Here is an 18,015-nt window from a genome sequence, read left to right on the forward strand (position 1 = left end):
AAAATGTTAGTAAGGGACTAATGGACAAGAGATCCAGTTTTATGCTGGGTTGCATGCTGAAAATAGCAGATATACAAGCGCGACGCGTTGTGAGATTGTATATCTGCTATTTTCAGCATGCAACCAAAGTGTAAAACATGTCATTACAACTACATCAAGGCCTGTCAAAACACATTTTAGTCGACTAAATCAACTGTAGATTTAGTCGACTAAAATCGTATGACATTTAGTCGACTAAAACTAGACTAAAACACTAGAACATTCCAGGTGACTAAAAAATGTGACTAAAAACTAAGTGAAAACTATTCAAGAGACTAATGACTAAAACTAAAATTAGAAATTTGCTGCCAAAAACAACACTGTTAGTGTGACTCACCTGCGTGTGGGGGGCCTGCAGGGCACCAGGGGGGCTGAAGGGGGTCTCGGTGGCGTAGCTACGGGCCAACAGAGCTCGAGTCCGGGGTCGTAGATCACAACGAGACTGCTTTGATGTCGGAGGAAGAGAGGTGGAGTAAAGGGTATAGTTGGCAGGGTTGCTGCTGCTGCCTGATGACTGCTGGAGGTCCCTGGGGAATTATTGGACATGAATGGAAAGGCGATAAGGAAGAAAAGAATGGACACAAGAGCAGAGATAAATGGGTGGGGGGGGACTGGGTGGGGTGGGGGGGGTGATTGTGTCAAGTTACACTTGACTGCAGGATCCTCCAACAGGTCAAACTTACATGATGCAAGTCAGCCGTTCTTAACCCACAGACACTTCAGAATATAGCGGTTTGGCAGTTCAAATAATTATAAAGCCTCATCATATTTAACCCATTTAGGCCTGACGTCGGGGGGAAAAAATGTCCCGACAGTTTTCTGAAAAACCTTGTTTCTTCATCAGTGGTTCTCAACATTTCATGTCAAGGACCCCAAAAGTTATATGTAATATGCCTCTGCCCCCCCCCCTCCCCCAATCTGAAAATATGTTGTTCCAGGGACCTCCCCAGAAGCAAAGATTTGAGTTAAAATGTTCACTCTGTAATGATATTAACCGGTATTCAAAGATTTGAGGCACATTTTCATGATTAAAAAAAAATTGCAGACCTACAAGTTGCCGCGCTATGAGCTTGTAGATCTGCTATTTTCCCAATAGCTAAAGCATAATGCTTAACACCTAAAAGGGGTTCCCAGGGGGCCCAAAATGGATTAATTATAAAGCCTCATTTATACTCACATTTTTTAAAGACTTTCAGAGGTTGTATGACAAACTCAGCCTACCTCTCGAGCACGCCACTCTTCTTCCCATACTCCGTGAGGCTCGCCACAGCCCCGATCCTCTTCTTCCCATACTCTGTGAGGCCCCCCACCGCTCCGATGCTCATCTGAGTGATGACATGCTCTCGCTCTTGTGACTGCTTATAGAGGTCCAAGCTGGTGCTTCTGCGGCGAATCTTCCATTTTGTCAACTCCTAAATAAACACAACATAAAACAAGTAACTTACTAATCTGAAAGCTACTTTTCATTCAGTGTGGACTGGAGTTAGCTTTAGCGACGTTTGACTTACATCCTGCCACTTGTTCCAGTCCCTTGGCCCGCCAACGGCCCCTACTGTGCCGAGTGTGTTCACATCAGGGGGGGCGTTCCCCCCAGAGGCTTTATGGACAGTAAGAGTCATCATTGGGATGTCACTCGATGATTTACTCCTGGTTTGGGATGCAGGGGAGACGCAAGAGACATAAAGACATTAAATGTTAATTTTGAACAACAATGTCAAAGGCATAAGCTGTGTGAATTAAGATTTCACTTGTCGTGTAACAGCACCATCTTCTGGGACGCAAGTTGCATAGCAAGCATAAAGCATGTAGAAATCCTACAGGCCACACACACACACACACACACACACACACACACACACACACACACACACAGAGTACCATGCAGTCATGTTCCCATTACCTCACCAAGATACTCAAGTATGCATAACATTAGAGTGATGATGCCCGATATTTAATATGGCCGTAAGCAAATTCTAATAACCAAGAGCAACATTTAACGGCTAGGCGTCAGAGAACAGTGACATCATTTGAAAGGAGGTAATGAGGTAATGCATTTTAAATGTTACAGCCAGTCAACGATAAACAGCCCAGTATAGCGTTAATATCTTGGGTAAGAACATAAGGTGGTAGGCTTTGATACATATAGATTCCAGTTTGGACATAAATGCAGCTTTTATGCGACAGAAAAGCAAAAAGTGACAACCACAGACATGAAGGCCTTTCTCAAGCTTCCCACAACCTATACTCAGGAATCCTTCTCAATGTTCAAGTTGTCCTATGAGAAGGAAACGAGAGTTATGAAGAATAAAGCAAAAAACAATCTTCCAAGAATTTGTTCAGACTTACCAAATCCAGCCAGGGTTGACCTGAGCTGGGGTCCCGGGTTTGGGTTTGATCGTTCTACAGAACCAAAGAAACAATCCTTTGACCAAAAGAGCCATTTGAAAATGTATCCTTTTTGATTTCAAGATTTAATTTAGTGCAATTCAATATCCCAATAATTAAAAAAAAAAAGTACTGTAGGTAACGGGTGTGATGTCGAAAGACAATAGAAATGCACACTTCTGGGATATTAGAAGTGTGGTTGCATCGACTAATTTCAAGATTTGAGTCTTGCATAAGTACAGTGTGATGATGTACAGTATGAACCCACATGAAGTCACAACTAAGGGACCCTGATTTGACATAATTATGGCTCGAGTAATAAGGCAACTACTGTATTCAGTTTGGCAACCACACTAAAAAAAGGCTTTCAAAACACATCCATGCATGAAGTCACATACAGCACTTTAATTTCAACTGACACTTTATTGACACCATTTCAAAGCACACACACACACATTGCTGGTAAAGCACATAGGGTAGAACAATAAGTCTGTTATGGCGATCACGTGAGGACTCTGTGAGTCATCTGCTCCGTTATCAGAACGATGGATGACTCATGATTCAGCAGCATTCATTATTTGGATATACACAGTAGATGCATGCCATCAGTACCATAAAAAGGTGGCTGTATAAATACCAGATAACGGAGCATACAGTGCTTAGGAAAATCTATTTGGATAGGTTCAAACTGACAGAAAGGGAGCTTGTACAGCAACAGTATTATATGAAATAACCTATACATAAACAGCAGCACCATTTTGCATGTCTCGGGACAAATATCTGCAACATGTTGTACAGTATGTACCAATATACCAACACGCTGTGCATAAATGTAGGGTAGATGTGTAGCGTGTGACTCAAAGTGTGCATGGGTGGAAGAGTAAAATCAGACAACAGTGTCGCTTGCTCAAGATAATTTAGGCCAAGTATGGCCTTAAATCAAGTGTATGGATCTATTGGGCAGTGAGTGAAAGGGTGTATGGTGTTTGGGGTGGTGGGGGGGTACATATTAAAAAAGGGAGTCTGCTTAAGACACTTGAGATATTGCAGGAGACAGGTTCCATGCAGCAGTACTGTAACTACTGTAGGTGTCACAAGTTCAACCCAGGATTTCATGACTCATGGCTCAGCGATTGATGAAGCTGAGGCCTTGAGGCTATAATAAAAAAAAAAAGGAAAAGTATAAAAATATAAATAGTCAACAAATTTAGAGATTAACAGTAGAAAGCTGACAGATTAAAAAAAAAAAAAAGCATTCCAACAAATCCATGCAGAGTGAGAATGTTAGACTGAGCATTCTTGGTTCTCAACTCTTGAGTTTATACATTTACATGTGGATAATAAGATGATTGTTGGATTAGTAGCTAAAGCTCAAATTAAAATGCAAGACGTTACAGAACAGAAACAAATTACACAGAGCAGGTTCTTGTGGTTTCCAGTAGCAGTAGCTGTAGCAGCCAGTTAATGCACCACCAAAAGGGACAAGATGGAGATGGTTGTTATTGGGTTAATAAAGTTAAATCTGCTTCCATTACTTTGCCATTCTTCAACATTGCCTTGCATAGCAGAAGCCTTTTTTAAATATCGACACTGACGGACCTCTTGTCAAACAGTTTGCGATACCACGGCCTCTTCCTGGAGCCCTGGTAAATCTTTTTCACCTGGACGGCCTCCTCGGGCGTCCAGTGTCGGGGCAGATAGCGGTCATAGTTGAGGTTGGTGGACGTCTGGTGGTGGCTCAGCTGAACCCGCCGGGTGTAAAGGTCGTCCAGAACGGGGTCTGCCTCCGTGTACTCCTCCTCTTCGTCAGAGTCTTCCTCGCACACGGCGGCTCTCGGGAAGAGCTTGTCGTCGATAGCACTTTCGGAGAGCGAGCGATAGAATTGGGGAAGAAGGGAAGGTGTCGCGTCTACCGCGCTGCTGGAAAGAGTTGGTATATTTATTTATGTTGGGTTTATTCAAGAATGGCGAGGGTCAAAGGTCAAACCATTTAGACCTGGGAACCATTCTACAAAGGGCTTCTAAATCTCCACAGTTTTCTGAAAAACCCATGATGTTTCTATGTCAGTCGTTCTCAAACATTTTCATGTCAAGGACCCCCATGTAATTGCCCTCAAAGATTTTAGTTAAAACGTTTGCTCTGAAAGAATATATATTTAAAGATTATTATTTTTTTAAATAGCAGACCTACAAGCTCATAGTGTGGCACTCCACGTGCCACGCTATGAGCTTGTAGATCTGCCATTTTTCAATAGCTAAAGTATAACATAATTCTTGGAACACCAAAAAGGGGTTCCCGCCCTGAATGGGTTAAACCATTTCACACCATCTCCATGCCGAGTTAGATGGTAGAAAGTAGAGGTTAATCCTCAAGATAGCAGCCTTGTTTGCAAATGCCTGAACTATACCCACCTGTAGTATATTAAAAAAAGTTAAAACAAACATTAGAGCAGAGCAATGTTATTGGAGTTAGGCGAGACTGATCTAGGTGTGATGAAATCCCATAATATCCCTAGATGATCATTACTGGGGGCTTAGCTGCCCTGTGGGCTCAATGGAGGGGCCCACACTCCCACAGGCCTGGTCGCAATTGAGATAATCCCTCCTATTAGCTAATAGTGTAGATTTTCGTCTTACACAAGCATTCAAGTCCCATTGACAACGAATGGAGGAGAGTCTGGTAGGACGGAAATAGCCAATTTGCTCCAAGATTAAATTCCCATTGACAATGAATGGAGAATTTACGTCATGTGTCTTGATCAAATCTGCATTTTTGTCCTACACAAAAATTCCCATTGACAATGAATGGAGAATTTGTGTCTTGATCAAATCTGTATTTTTGTCCTACACAAAAATTCCCATTGACAATGAATGGAAATGTTACCTCAGTGTCTGAGCAAACGGGTGCGATTATTTATATGTACCAATATTCAAGGCCAAAATTACAACTAAATCAATTTGTATGACATTTGAGAAGTTGTGACGAATAACAGTTACAAATCCATAATTTATTCTGACCTCTCCCTGAAAAGGCCTAGCTCCAGTCCTGACCCTCATCCATAATTTATACATTATGGATAATTAGTGTAGACTTACTGTTATTCGTCTCAACTAATCGGCAAGTAAAACGTGACAACCGTATCAGGGTATTGTGAGCGTAATGTACGAGCGGGCGAGGTCATATTATCACATTCTGACCTGAGATCAGATTCATACGAGGTTTCCACTGGACACACACACTGGTCTGATTAACACATTCTGACCTGAGATCAGATTCAAAAAATGTCAGTCGTTCTTCGATTTTTCAAAAATAGCAGACCTACAAGCTCGTAGCGCGCCACTCGGTGGCGCGCTATGAGCTTGTAGATCTGCTATTTTTCAATAGCTAAAGCATAACATGATGCTAACACCAAAATGGGTTCCCGGACAGAATGGGTTATTATGCCTCCAGGTCGAGAACTGTATCCTCAGAGTCACGGTCAAAGTGTCAATAATATGGTAACCACGAGTCCAACACCAGCTTGTCCTCAGAGTCACCGTCAATATTGGTAACTAGTACTGACCACCGGCCAATTGGAAAAAGATCTTGGCAGGAGAAAAGGTTATGGCCAGCTGGTCTTCACCAAGCAAAACACAGAGCCAAATAACCCATTCTGACCTGAGATCAGATTCATACGAGGTTTCCACTGGACACACACTGGTCTGATGAACCCATTCTGACCTGAGATCAGATTCTAAAAATGTCAGTCGTTCTTCGAATTTTTCAAAAATAGCAGACCTACAAGCTCGTATCGCGCCACTCGGTGGCGCGATATGAGCTTGTAGATCTGCTATTTTTCAATAGGTAAAGCATAACATGATGCTAACACCAAAATGGGTGCCCGGTCAGAATGGGATAAGCAACAAAATGACTGGACAATGATAACTGCTGTCCAACAATAAATTCAAACACTATTTGCATGGTGATCAAAGCCGAGTGCCAAACACACATTCTGGAGATGTTCGTGAGTATCGGTATCAACATTTTCATGTTGATAATGCAATGTTATTAGCACTAAAAAAGAGTTGTATTAAAGAAGTTACGCTAAATTGTACAAGTGCAGATGCGTAGGGGGGGGGGAAGAGGGGTAAAAAAGGTATAAGTTATAAATTATAAGTTCTGAATTACTATTCAAACTGTAGTGTAAAGATGAGCTCTGCAGAGTTCCATCAAAAGGTGCCTTTAAAACAAGCGTGTAAATTAACAGTTAACTTGTATTTCTTGTTGGGCCTACATACTGTAGCACAGTAGGCTACAGTGGTGCAGCTGTAGTTCACCTTCACTTATATTATGCCTTTGTTGAGATTCTCTTCCCTTTACAGTGAGTCCTGAGCAATGCTGCAGTCTGACTATTTGTGTTGCAGGATGCATGCATGCAGGCATGCGTGGCATTTGACACAAAGGCTATGTGTGAGTGAGGATGCATAACTTACAATTAATCACAGTTGCCATCTGTTTTTTTTCTGTGCATGTTGTTGGTTACCTCATGTCTGGGTGAGGACTTGTGAATCTGATGTTGATAAAAGCACGGAGCTTGTAACTTTAAACTGTAGGTGCCTATTGTGTCTGTATGTTGTCATTTAACCACTGCACAAATTATTCACTGAATTAAAATAAAATAAAAAACAGTCATCCCAAGTGTGGCAGTGTGCACAAATTCAGTACAATGCCTGTGTACTCTTGACGAAATAAAAGTCACAGCATTAAGGAATTTAACTACAAACTGAAGAAGAAAACACACAGGCCTCAACAGATTAGGTCAGTTATTCTATGCGATTAGGTCAGTTATTCTATGCAAGTTAACAGCACATCTGAAAGCGTCACGCTAGCTACAGTACCTAGTGAGAGGGCTGGGGCAGCCCATTCCATTCTCCTGCCCTCGCTTTCTTCGTAGGAGCGCTGCCGGGCCCGGGACGTAGGTTCTGTTCTGCTGGGCCGCCGGGTGCGTGGAGTCCATCCTGAAACCCTGGTCTGCCTCTGCGTCACTCCCGCACCCTGGAGACCACACGGAAACATTACAAGAAGCGACAGAGCAAAAGCAAAAGTCAAAGAACAACTAGAATGAAGAGCATGAAATGTTTACAACAGGAAAAGAGATGAAGAGCAAATGCAAATGAAGGAAAAAAATATCCAAATATCAGGAGAGGAAAGAGATGAACCTTGACTGGACAACCTGCTAACAACCAAGAGTCTCCGTGCCAGAGTCCCTCTCACCCCACTTTATCACCACGGTGTGGGAACTGACAGAATCTCTCACTTACGCACACGGAGCATAAACATGAAGGCGTTGTATTCAAGAGGAACAACACATTCAGATTTAGGGATAAGGAGATTAGATGGATTCATTTACTAGGAATTCTCCCAATAAGGCTGAATATGTTACTTTTCAGGACATAAAAAAAACAAATCACACCCGTGTGAAGTGAGCCAGGAGGCCGGAACCGAGTTACCGTATGGCGATACCTCTACTGTACTGTACTGGGACACCCGAAAGCATATATATATATATATATACCAGGGGTCAGCAACGTTTTTCACATGAAGTGCCATGCTTTTATTTTCTTGATAGTCAGTGTGCCATATCAACATTACATTTTATTATGACACCACATCGATACACAAATATTTCCAACAGATTTTGATTCCCATATTCACGACAACCTTATTTGTTCTTTTTGAAATATTGTCTTAACATTAGGCCACTTCAGGCCAACTGATGAGTAGACCTAATGGAGGAATAAGTACCCACTTATCTTCCTCTCAAGTCAGTTTGAATGAATGTAGAATTATGTGCCGGATGTGATTTGCACACTGATGTGAGGAGACTTTAATATTATAAAATAAATGTCCTCTCTCACACTTATGTCAGTGTCAGTGTGCCAGTGATCACCCTCCCCTGTGCCAATGTTGGCACCCATGCCTGAGGTTGCCTACCCCTGATATATACAGTCAATATGTGCGTGTGTGTGTTTGTGTTAGGTTGCGCACAGGTGGTGAAAAATAACTGTTTTCGTGCTTATAACCCAGACACCCACCCAGCTCCGTAAGGGAGTGGTTGCACCACTTAAATTAAAAAAACGAAGGTGTTCCAATGGATACAATGAATAGCCGATCTACAAGCTCACCATTCACTACTTTTGTGCGACAAGTATAAAATAGTATGATATTTTCATTAATTTATATATATAAAAACAAAAGCCGATATACTGAAGGGGTAAACTGAACCGGCATCATATTATGCTGTGCATGTAGAATTGTGATAAGAATGCTTTATGGGCTCACGTGTACAGAATACACAAACGGTAATAGATGCAAATGTCAAGTATAACTTTTACCGTGAAGGGTTTGTGAATCCATGGAGTCGACACTATCCATGGAGTCTTGTCTCCTGTAGTCTGGTCTTGGGCGCTGTGGCTCGGTTCTCCCCTGGTACCGGGACTCGTATCCACCGTCCTTTATAGCACGCATCGTGTCCTCCTCCAAAGCCTGCGTATAAGGGATTTAAGAGATTTTTTTTAAATATATTTATATCCCACCATTTTGTAACCCATTTTTCACCCCTGTGTCAATCATCTAATGTGATCCTGGGCTCTACACACCCTCCACCAACCTAGTCCCCATATATGGGGGACAAGGGGAGAGCAACGGACTTGAACTCATGCTTCCTTCATGCCCGAGTGTCCAAGTTGCTCCTTTACACCTGACAGGGGGGGAGTTTCCCTGGTTGGACGTAGCGCGTGGAAGGAACACGTTATTCCAACCAGTTCCTTTAAGAGGATAAGAGCATTGATGCTCACATACTGTAGCAGAGCAATGAACTCGCAAACAAGAGCCTGTCAAATAAACCTACCTTCGACAAGGCTAGGCCTAACAGCCCCTCGAATGCCTTGAAGTTCAGATGAGGTCCATTGTAGCACTGGTCCAGCTGAGCTTTCCGTCCCAGCCAGTAGACTGTAATCAGAACCTGACAAAAGAACCAGAGACTATTCTCAGTTTTGTGTCATTTTGTTTTAGATAATAAACCTGGCGTCAGACTCCCATTGGCTTATAATGCGGCATGGGGTGGGACTCCCATTGATGACTAGCTCGCTTAAATTTCATGAGCCGTCATTAGTCAAGTTTCACCTGACAAAAAAAAAAGAAATACTACAAAATGTTCACACAAGTCAGTTATTTAAATCTCATATCCAATGTCATGATCTCATGGCTATTCTTTTAGATAAACAAATAAGTCTGTTAAACCAGATAAATATATACATTAAATATTAAAGTAGCAGGGGTGCGTCGATTCCTTATTTCTTTATTCATTTAGTGCAGCGATTGTGGTTTTAGGATGCTTCTAGTTCACAAACAGCAAGGAAGCAACTTCACTCAACTCATATGAATCTGCCAGTACAAATTGTATTGACATCTCATTTTCCTAACCTCAATTCAAGGACAAACTGATGCTTACATTCTCAAGTTAAGCATTAAAACAATACATGTGTAAATGTGTAAGCACAAATAAAGAGTCATTACTTACATTTTTGAGTCTTCTACTGCTTTCTTCGCATCTAAAAAGTGAAAGATTTAATTAAATTACCACAGAAATGAGACACTCCTTTTAGTGAAAATGGTGACCACACCCATATAGACCATTTTCACAGTAGTGGTTACCATTCACTTATTAATTCCACTCTATTGTAGAATGTTACATTTTTTTTAATATATATTTATTTGGTTTTTAACATTTTAAAGAACAAAACATTTCGTTCCCCCCCCCCCCCCCCAGCATAAATACAAATACATCATTGTCCACTTTCTCTGTCACATCTTTGTGCACACTATGTTTCCTCACATGAAAGGAGAGGATAATAAACATTAATAACTGCAACAACAAAAGATAACAACGAGTACATATGTAAATATACACAACAGCAAAAAGAGATAAAGAATAAAGAAAAAAAGACAGCTTCAGGATAGACTTTGAGTATACCCTTATTCATCCTTTCCCTTCCCACCTGTACGCCAGCTTTAGGCCTGGGTAACAAGAGGAGATCGATACCCTCTACCAAGAGAATGTAAATTCATGATGGTTTGGGATGTGCCTTCACTGCCTTCCACCAACGCTAAAGGCTTGCAGACTGCAGGTCAAAATATTGCCTGAACAGCTCTAGCCTGGAAACCAGACCAATCTGCCATTGCAAATATATAAAAAAAAAAGTAAATGCCTTCTGTAGATTTGGTCTGGCACCAATCAATTGTGATTGGATGTCACATTGTCACTCCCTCCCAACTAGTGAGGGAGACAATCAGGACTGAGAATGCAAACGGGTTTATCACCAGAGGCTTTTCTTTTTTAAATTCACCCCTTGGAAATGCAGTTTCCACACAGATTCCAGACCAATATCTAAGAAGTGATATTATTCTGGCCATGCCAGGCTCATGTTCAAGGTGTCGACTACATTGACTCATAGGAATAGACCATGTGACAACCAGGTATAGTCTGGTGACCACCGGAGAGCCGGAATGCGGACGGCACCCCGGGAGCATAATTAAAATAAGATCTGGTTGCAAAAGGGGTGAAGTGGCCGTTTAAGATTTGAACGACCATAAAACATGTGGATGTAGAAATGGTGGTGAAGTTTGCTGGGAGTAAAGTGCCTCGTTCCCCCCTCCATCTTTCTAGATGTCTTGGCACTTACTGTAGAGTAAATACATTCCCCACCAGCATTAACCCATTCTGACCCGAGATCAGATCCATACGAGGTTTCCACTGGACACACACTGGTCTGATGAACCCATTCTGACCTGAGATCAGATTCTAAAAAAAATCAGTCGTTCTTCGATTTTTCAAAAATAGCAGACCTACAAGCTCGTAGCGCGCCACTCGGTGGCGCGCTATGAGCTTGTAGGTCTGCTATTTTTCAATAGCTAAAGCATAACATGATGCTAACACCAAAATGGGTGCCCGTTCAGAATGGGTTAATCAATGAATTCACCTCGTATCGCAAAAGCTTTCCCCTGTTCAAACCTTATTTTGAAGGACCGGATGTTATGATGACATAAGTGTTGTCGCACATCACTACTGGTCTAACAATGACAGCAGAGAAAGGGCTATCACAGCGTCAGCTATCTGTGCCGGACAGCAAGGGAGCGGCGTCATTTGAATGTACTGTAGCTTGCCAGGCCTCAATCTTCAAATTCAAATGTTTATTTTCAATATTCAAAATAATATAAATTCATTGATTGACCTCTTATTATAGATGAGAAGTAAAAACATCTTCAGACACATACTGTGTCCAGTTATACCTGAGTGTTACGCGAGAGGACAGGTCCTGAAGGTCTCCTGGATGAAACAGCTGCGATTCGTTCAGTCCCAGCTTTTCACAGGCCTTCAGGAACACACTCACGTTATCCTGAGGGTTAGAATAGAAACACGCTCACATTATCCTGAGGGTTAGAAACACACTCACGTTATCCTGAGGGTTAGAACAGGTAAAATAAAACAAGTTCAGGAGATGTGACCATTGAAAGAATGAGAAAAGGCAAGGGAAAACTAGGAAGGCATAAACTTAAGAGAATTAAGATGAGTTTCCCAGTTTGTAATGCACATTTTTTGATTTGCAAAACCAAGTAGAAGCCACATCAGGTTTTAATACCGTTTCACCATGGATACAACCTAGTCGAGTCCCTCTCAAGTCTCAAAGCCATTATACGGTTTCAGGATCAGTCGACTAGAGAAACGAGTCACTGTCTCTCACCAACTTACACAGGAAACCACACAATGCGGTAAGACTTCCCTGCTACAAGGTGCTGTCTCCGTACACATGTACAAGACTTTGAGAAAGGCTTCCCTGCTACAAGGTGCTGTCTCCGTACACATTGTACAAGACTTTGAGAAGTTGGACTCACCAGGCCAGCAATGGGAGTCGAGCGCCTGTTGATTCTATTGATGAGTCCAGGTTTCAACTGGTTTATCAGACTTGGAAAAAACAAATACAAGAGAGTTACAGTATGTATACATGATATATATATCATCAAATCAGGAATTAAATGTCATGAGTTAGGTCATTGTTTTTTACTGTAGATCATCACTCACTCGCAAAGCAGAAGTCCATTTTCTAGGCCAGCTCGGAAGTCACTGGAGCCAAAAGATTTTTTGGTAACTTCCTAAAAACAATATAAAACAACACAGTTACTGTAGCTGTAATCCATTTCCATTAATGTATCAGTCAGTGCATTCAACAGATGTAAGCCATACAGACAGCCATGTTGTTGTTTTTTTTTAATATATCTTTTATCCCACGATTTTGTAACCCATTTTTCACCCCTGTGTCAATGATCTAATGTGATCCTGGGCTCTACACACACTCCACCAACCTAGTCCCCATATATGGGGGACAAGGGGAGACCAACCTAGTCCCCATATATGGGGGACAAGGGGAGAGCAACCTAGTCCCCCATATATGGGGGACAAGGGGAGACCAACCTAGTCCCCATATATGGGGGACAAGGGGAGAGCAACGGACTTGAACTCATGCTTCCTTCATGCCTGAGTGTCCAAGTTGCTCCTTTACACCTGACAGGGGGGAGTTTCCCTGGTTGGACGTAGCGCGTGGAAGGAACACGTTATTCCAACCAGTTCCTTTCCCCTCCATCAGGCGCCCCGGCTGGCCAGGGGGAGGCAGTTTGACAGCCATGTTGTTTAAATGGATCTTACAACAATAAGAACTTAAAAATCGTAAAACTAGAAAATAAGTGACCACAAACACAACAGTTCTACTTCAATGAACCTGTACCAGAGTAAAGACTAGAATGATTTTAACCCATTCTGGGCAGGAACCCCTTTGTGTTTTAAGTTTTTATGTTATAATTTAGCTATTGAAAAATAGCAGATCTACAAGCTCATAGCGCGGCACTCTACGAGCTTGTGGGTCTGCTAGTTTTGAGTATCACCGACATAGAAACATGAGGTATTTCAGAAAACCGTCAGGATTTAGAAGATTTTTTTTTTTAATTTCGACGTCAGGCCTAATTAAGCATGATAGTAATCAAGGACAATGAAATGAAAATGACAATGAAATGAAAAGGGCTATAATAAAATGGGAACACGGGGGAAAAAATGGGTTATTGTTCAGCCCCTATGCCTAAACACTGACTGAGCCCCAACGGCTGATTCTTCTCACTAATTAATTCCCTCAGGAATCCACACAATTGGGCACCAGCCGTGGTATGGCTGGTTCTGTGGACTCATGCAGAAAATCCAGTCCACATTAACCCATTCTGACCTGAGATCAGATTCTAAAAATGTCTTCTACATCCTGACAGTTTTCCATTCTGACCTGAGATCAGATTCTAAAAATGTCTTCTACATCCGAGTTTTCCGAAAAAGCCATGTTCGTTCTTCGATTTCTCAAAAATAGCAGACCTACAAGCTCGTAGCACACCACTCAGTGGCGCGCTATGAGCTTGTAGATCTGCTATTTTTCAATAGCTAAAGCATAACATAATGCTAACACCAGAAGGGGTTACCGCCCAAAGTGGGTTAATGCAACAACACATAATACAAGGCCTACGGTATGTGGACAACACCACCCCCCCCCCCCCAGCCCCTTGCAAAACCTAATTTTAATTGGCTATTTCAATAAACAATTGCCCCGGTACAACGCGATTCCATAGATTACAGCCATATGGTTTAACACACTTGTCAAAGCTCTATACAGCCCCATTGGTTATTGTCCATCAAGGGCAGGTCTTGTACGGACATAAATAAACATGTTGTGGCACATGTAGGGACCACGTTCGGGTCGCTCAAATGAATAACAACTACTGTGGCAATTGATGAAAAGGTCACAGTAAGCAGAGTTCAGTGATGGATTTAAATGGTTTTTTTTTTTTCCTCTCCTGCCATCAGACACAATGAAACACATTTCACAGCCTTTTTTAAACATAAAAGTATTTGATATTTAGATTTATTTTATTTTTACAAATTGTAATTGATCAGACCTGCATGTCTTAAAAAAAGGAAGTGAACACGTGCTTTAACCATTTTGGGGCGGGAACCCTTTTGGTGTTTTAACTAAGTTTTATGTTATACGTAACTATTGAAAAATATCAGATCTACAAGCTCATAGCGAGCTTGTAGGTCTGCCATTTTTGAAAAAATCGTGAAAATGGGACTTTTACATTTTGGTGTCAGGGCTAAATGGGTTAACTTTGACACATCGTATGATGATACCTGTAAACTATGTACTGTAAGCTACCTGTAAGCTACATTATAAAGCAACATAAAATGGAAGATACAAATGTGCAAACCGTGTTCAATTATATAGAGTAAAACAATGGGTTATTAGCTTATTCTAGTGTTGGCATAGGGCACAGAGTGTAGCATTTCATAAACACGAGTCCTTCAGTGCACTGCAATATAGCCAAGCATAGGTTGTGATGTGGGTTCATGGGTTATTAACCGTTCCATGGTTCATGGGCTACTCTCCCTTGGGCCTTTTGTCTCTCACACACAGACACACAGTTCTTTCTTTCCTGGCTTCAACTCATCCTTTTAATCAATCATTTCAAAGACACACAAAGGGTTGAAACTGGCATGGGCCTCCGGCCAACAAACTGTTGTCATAACTGTTCACTTGGGTACACAAACTACAACAATAGCCACATTTAGAGTTTAGACTGTTATTTGTCAACATCTCTGTACTGTACTGGCCAGATTCTAGTTTATTTGTCAACATCTCTGTACTGTGCTGGCCAGATTCTACAAGTTGTTATTTGTCAACATCTCTGTACTGTACTGGCCAGATTCTAGTTTATTTGTCAACATATCTGTACTGTACTGTGCTGGCCAGATTCTAGTTTATTTGTCAACATATCTGTACTGTGCTGGACTGGCCAGATTCTAGTTTATTTGTCAACATCTCTGTACTGTGCTGGACTGGCCAGATTCTACAAGTCATTTGTCAACAACTCTGTACTGTGCTGGCCAGATTCTAGTTTATTTGTCAACATATCTGTACTGTGCTGGCCAGATTCTACAAGTCATTTGTCAACAACTCTGTACTGTGCTGGCCAGATTCTAGTTTATTTGTCAACATATCTGTACTGTGCTGGCCAGATTCTACAAGTAGTTATTTGTCAACATATCTGTACTGTGCTGGCCAGATTCTACAAGTAGTTATTTGTCAACAACTCTGTACTGTGCTGGCCAGATTCTACAAGTTGGGCTTCATAGATTGTGACTTAGGTTCAGAACATCGCACACAGCACACAATGTCTATTCCGTAGCCTACAGAAAACAACAAGTATGAGCTACAATTTGCAATGAGATGTGCAGTGCCATCACTGCCAAAATACAGGGAATTTATGTGGATCTAGGATCTTATTTTGAATATTAGGAACGATCAGTATTCGAGTGTCCAATCTAGTGCGGCCCTCACATCACCCAGTGATGGATGGACTGTGGACAATGCACACCATGCAGGTCAGTCAACACAGCACAAGTACATCAGAATGGTGTGCGTCAGTAGCCTACATATAGGCCTTCTGCATGACCTCTATATCTCCTCTCTGAGTATTTATTAACAGTTTGCAGAATTACAGTATATTTCAAGCACAACTCAATACAAAAAACGTGTTCAATTCATCATAACATTTAGAGACATACAAATATACACTTCTTTATAGCCAAAAAACAGGAAATAATCATAATAAGAGGTAAAAAGGGAAAAGAAAGTATGTGATTCCATGTGAATCCCTATGGCCAAACTAGGGGTCAAACTAGGGGGTTTTCATGATTCTGAACCCATATCATGACCTCATCACATTTGTGATGATGGCTATGGACTTTAAGCCCAAGGAGTGTTTTTCGTGCAAAAACTAATGCTTGGAATGGATTCAGAATCATGGGGTTTGGCCATAGCCACTTGCCCAAATGTGCCCTAATGTGCTGACCTCATCACATTTGTGATGATGAGTGTTTTGTGCAAAACAACTAATGCTTGGAACTTTGCTGTTACACTTTGCTGAACACTTTGTTGTTACCATTGTGCTAGTTTAAAATCATCTTTACAAACACCTAGGTTTTTGTAGGAGGCTTTGATGAGTTCTACACCAAAGCGTTGTGAGCACAGCAGTCATATATTGTACATGTATGCAAATGAGAACACAGGACTTCTTTATGCAAGTATACAAGCATGGAAAACCCTTTTTACATTTTATCAGTGTGCATTTGCATTTTAGTGCTGCTCGACTGCTCGAGACAACCACAACAAAGGATGAGGCAAGAAGGAGTTGAGTAGAGGCTTTATCACTTGCTAAATTGAGCGCGTTTACACAATTAAACGTTCTTACACACCGACAGGCAGCTTCCCATGCATCACAATTCATCCGTCTAAAAAAAACAGGCTAACTGAATGAAGTTGCAGCCGCTGCAGGACAAATGAAATGAAGGACTCGATTAAGTTTGAAGTAGCCTAATCAAATCAACTTACCTCCATCCAACGCTGAGCCTCGTTGAAGGCATTCACACAGCTGACGCTCGTGTGTTCACGCCACTCCATGACAAATGTTTTCTGACGAGTATAGTAGGCTGTCTACACGATTATAATTGTCACGTTTCACCTAAAAAATGAAATAAGCTAAATACAAAATATTCCGGGTTGCCTAATGCCTGTTTGTTTGGTCACTAATCACAAAGAAAAGACTGGCATTGCCTACCGAGTGCTGATTATGCACAGCCACAAGTATAAGTTCCTGCTGATTCTGTTTGCAACTGAACTCAAACGCCAATGGTGTCTCATCCAATAGGTCTCAACCCATCAGTTTATTGACATTTCTAATTGTAGTTGATTGGATAATAAAGTTGAAAGTCTCCACCCACTCTCTGTGCAGAGGCAGAGCCATGTGGGTGCGTTCGGAAATGCGCACCGGGAGCGCAGTCGCCTATTAAGTTTGCATTGCACAGTGCGCTCAGTGCGCTCAGTGCGCTGTTTCCAAGCGCGCCCATAAGAGGGGTTACCAGTGTTACCACCTCGCTGCGGCCAAAGTGGAGAGCACTCGCCGCGAATAATAAAAAAAAGGACATGTCGCCGGAACTGTGGACAGTTGTGATGCAACAGAGTTTGCTGTGACCGTTTTTATTATGGGTGGCTCCCTGAGGTCCCTGATCCCCATGGGGTCCAACAGTGGTCATTGAAGGGTACACACACGCGTGCACGTACACATGCACCTACACACGCACAGGCGCATATGCACACCAGGGACGGATTAACCCCCACGAGGGCCCCTGGGCCGGTACTATTTGCAGGGGCCCCATACGGCACGCGCGTGCGCGCGACATTTTGGTGTTTTTCTGTGTTTTTATCATATTTTTAACCTAACTTTAACAAAATCAACAGCTAATGAAGAGCCCCAGGAGCCCTTTTCAGGGTGTCAAATCCAGTACCTGACGGTCCAATTTCCCCAAAGGGCCCCTGAGAGCCAAGGGCCCCTGAGAGCCAAGGGCCCCTGGGCCACGGCCCCACTGGCCCAATGTCTAATTTGTCCCTGACACCTGGACCTGT

The 18,015-nt window shown here is 42.1% G+C and overlaps 1 protein-coding gene across 1 annotated transcript in view; it reads right to left on the bottom strand.

The window, feature by feature from the left end:
• LOC308314390 (LIM domain only protein 7-like) overlaps positions 1 to 17,094 on the bottom strand; it is a gene marked incomplete at its 3' end in the record, with an annotated part of 33,687 nt that extends 16,593 nt beyond the window's left edge. The window contains exons 1-13 of the mRNA XM_080762008.1: positions 16,945 to 17,094; positions 12,546 to 12,616; positions 12,359 to 12,428; positions 11,756 to 11,862; positions 9,987 to 10,017; positions 9,315 to 9,428; positions 8,800 to 8,950; positions 7,303 to 7,459; positions 4,024 to 4,341; positions 2,386 to 2,439; positions 1,548 to 1,686; positions 1,261 to 1,451; positions 377 to 566 (exon numbers count right to left, since the gene is read on the bottom strand). Coding sequence (XP_080618134.1) covers positions 377 to 566; positions 1,261 to 1,451; positions 1,548 to 1,686; positions 2,386 to 2,439; positions 4,024 to 4,341; positions 7,303 to 7,459; positions 8,800 to 8,950; positions 9,315 to 9,428; positions 9,987 to 10,017; positions 11,756 to 11,862; positions 12,359 to 12,428; positions 12,546 to 12,616; positions 16,945 to 17,013 — 1,662 coding nt within the window. The 5' untranslated portion in view covers positions 17,014 to 17,094. The remainder of the gene's footprint in view (positions 1 to 376; positions 567 to 1,260; positions 1,452 to 1,547; positions 1,687 to 2,385; positions 2,440 to 4,023; positions 4,342 to 7,302; positions 7,460 to 8,799; positions 8,951 to 9,314; positions 9,429 to 9,986; positions 10,018 to 11,755; positions 11,863 to 12,358; positions 12,429 to 12,545; positions 12,617 to 16,944) is intronic.
• Positions 17,095 to 18,015: the final 921 nt, after the last annotated feature.

The sequence above is a fragment of the Protomyctophum bolini genome (assembly GCF_963924005.1).
Source record: "Protomyctophum bolini genome assembly, chromosome: 1".
NCBI classification, from domain to species: Eukaryota; Metazoa; Chordata; class Actinopteri; order Myctophiformes; family Myctophidae; genus Protomyctophum; species Protomyctophum bolini.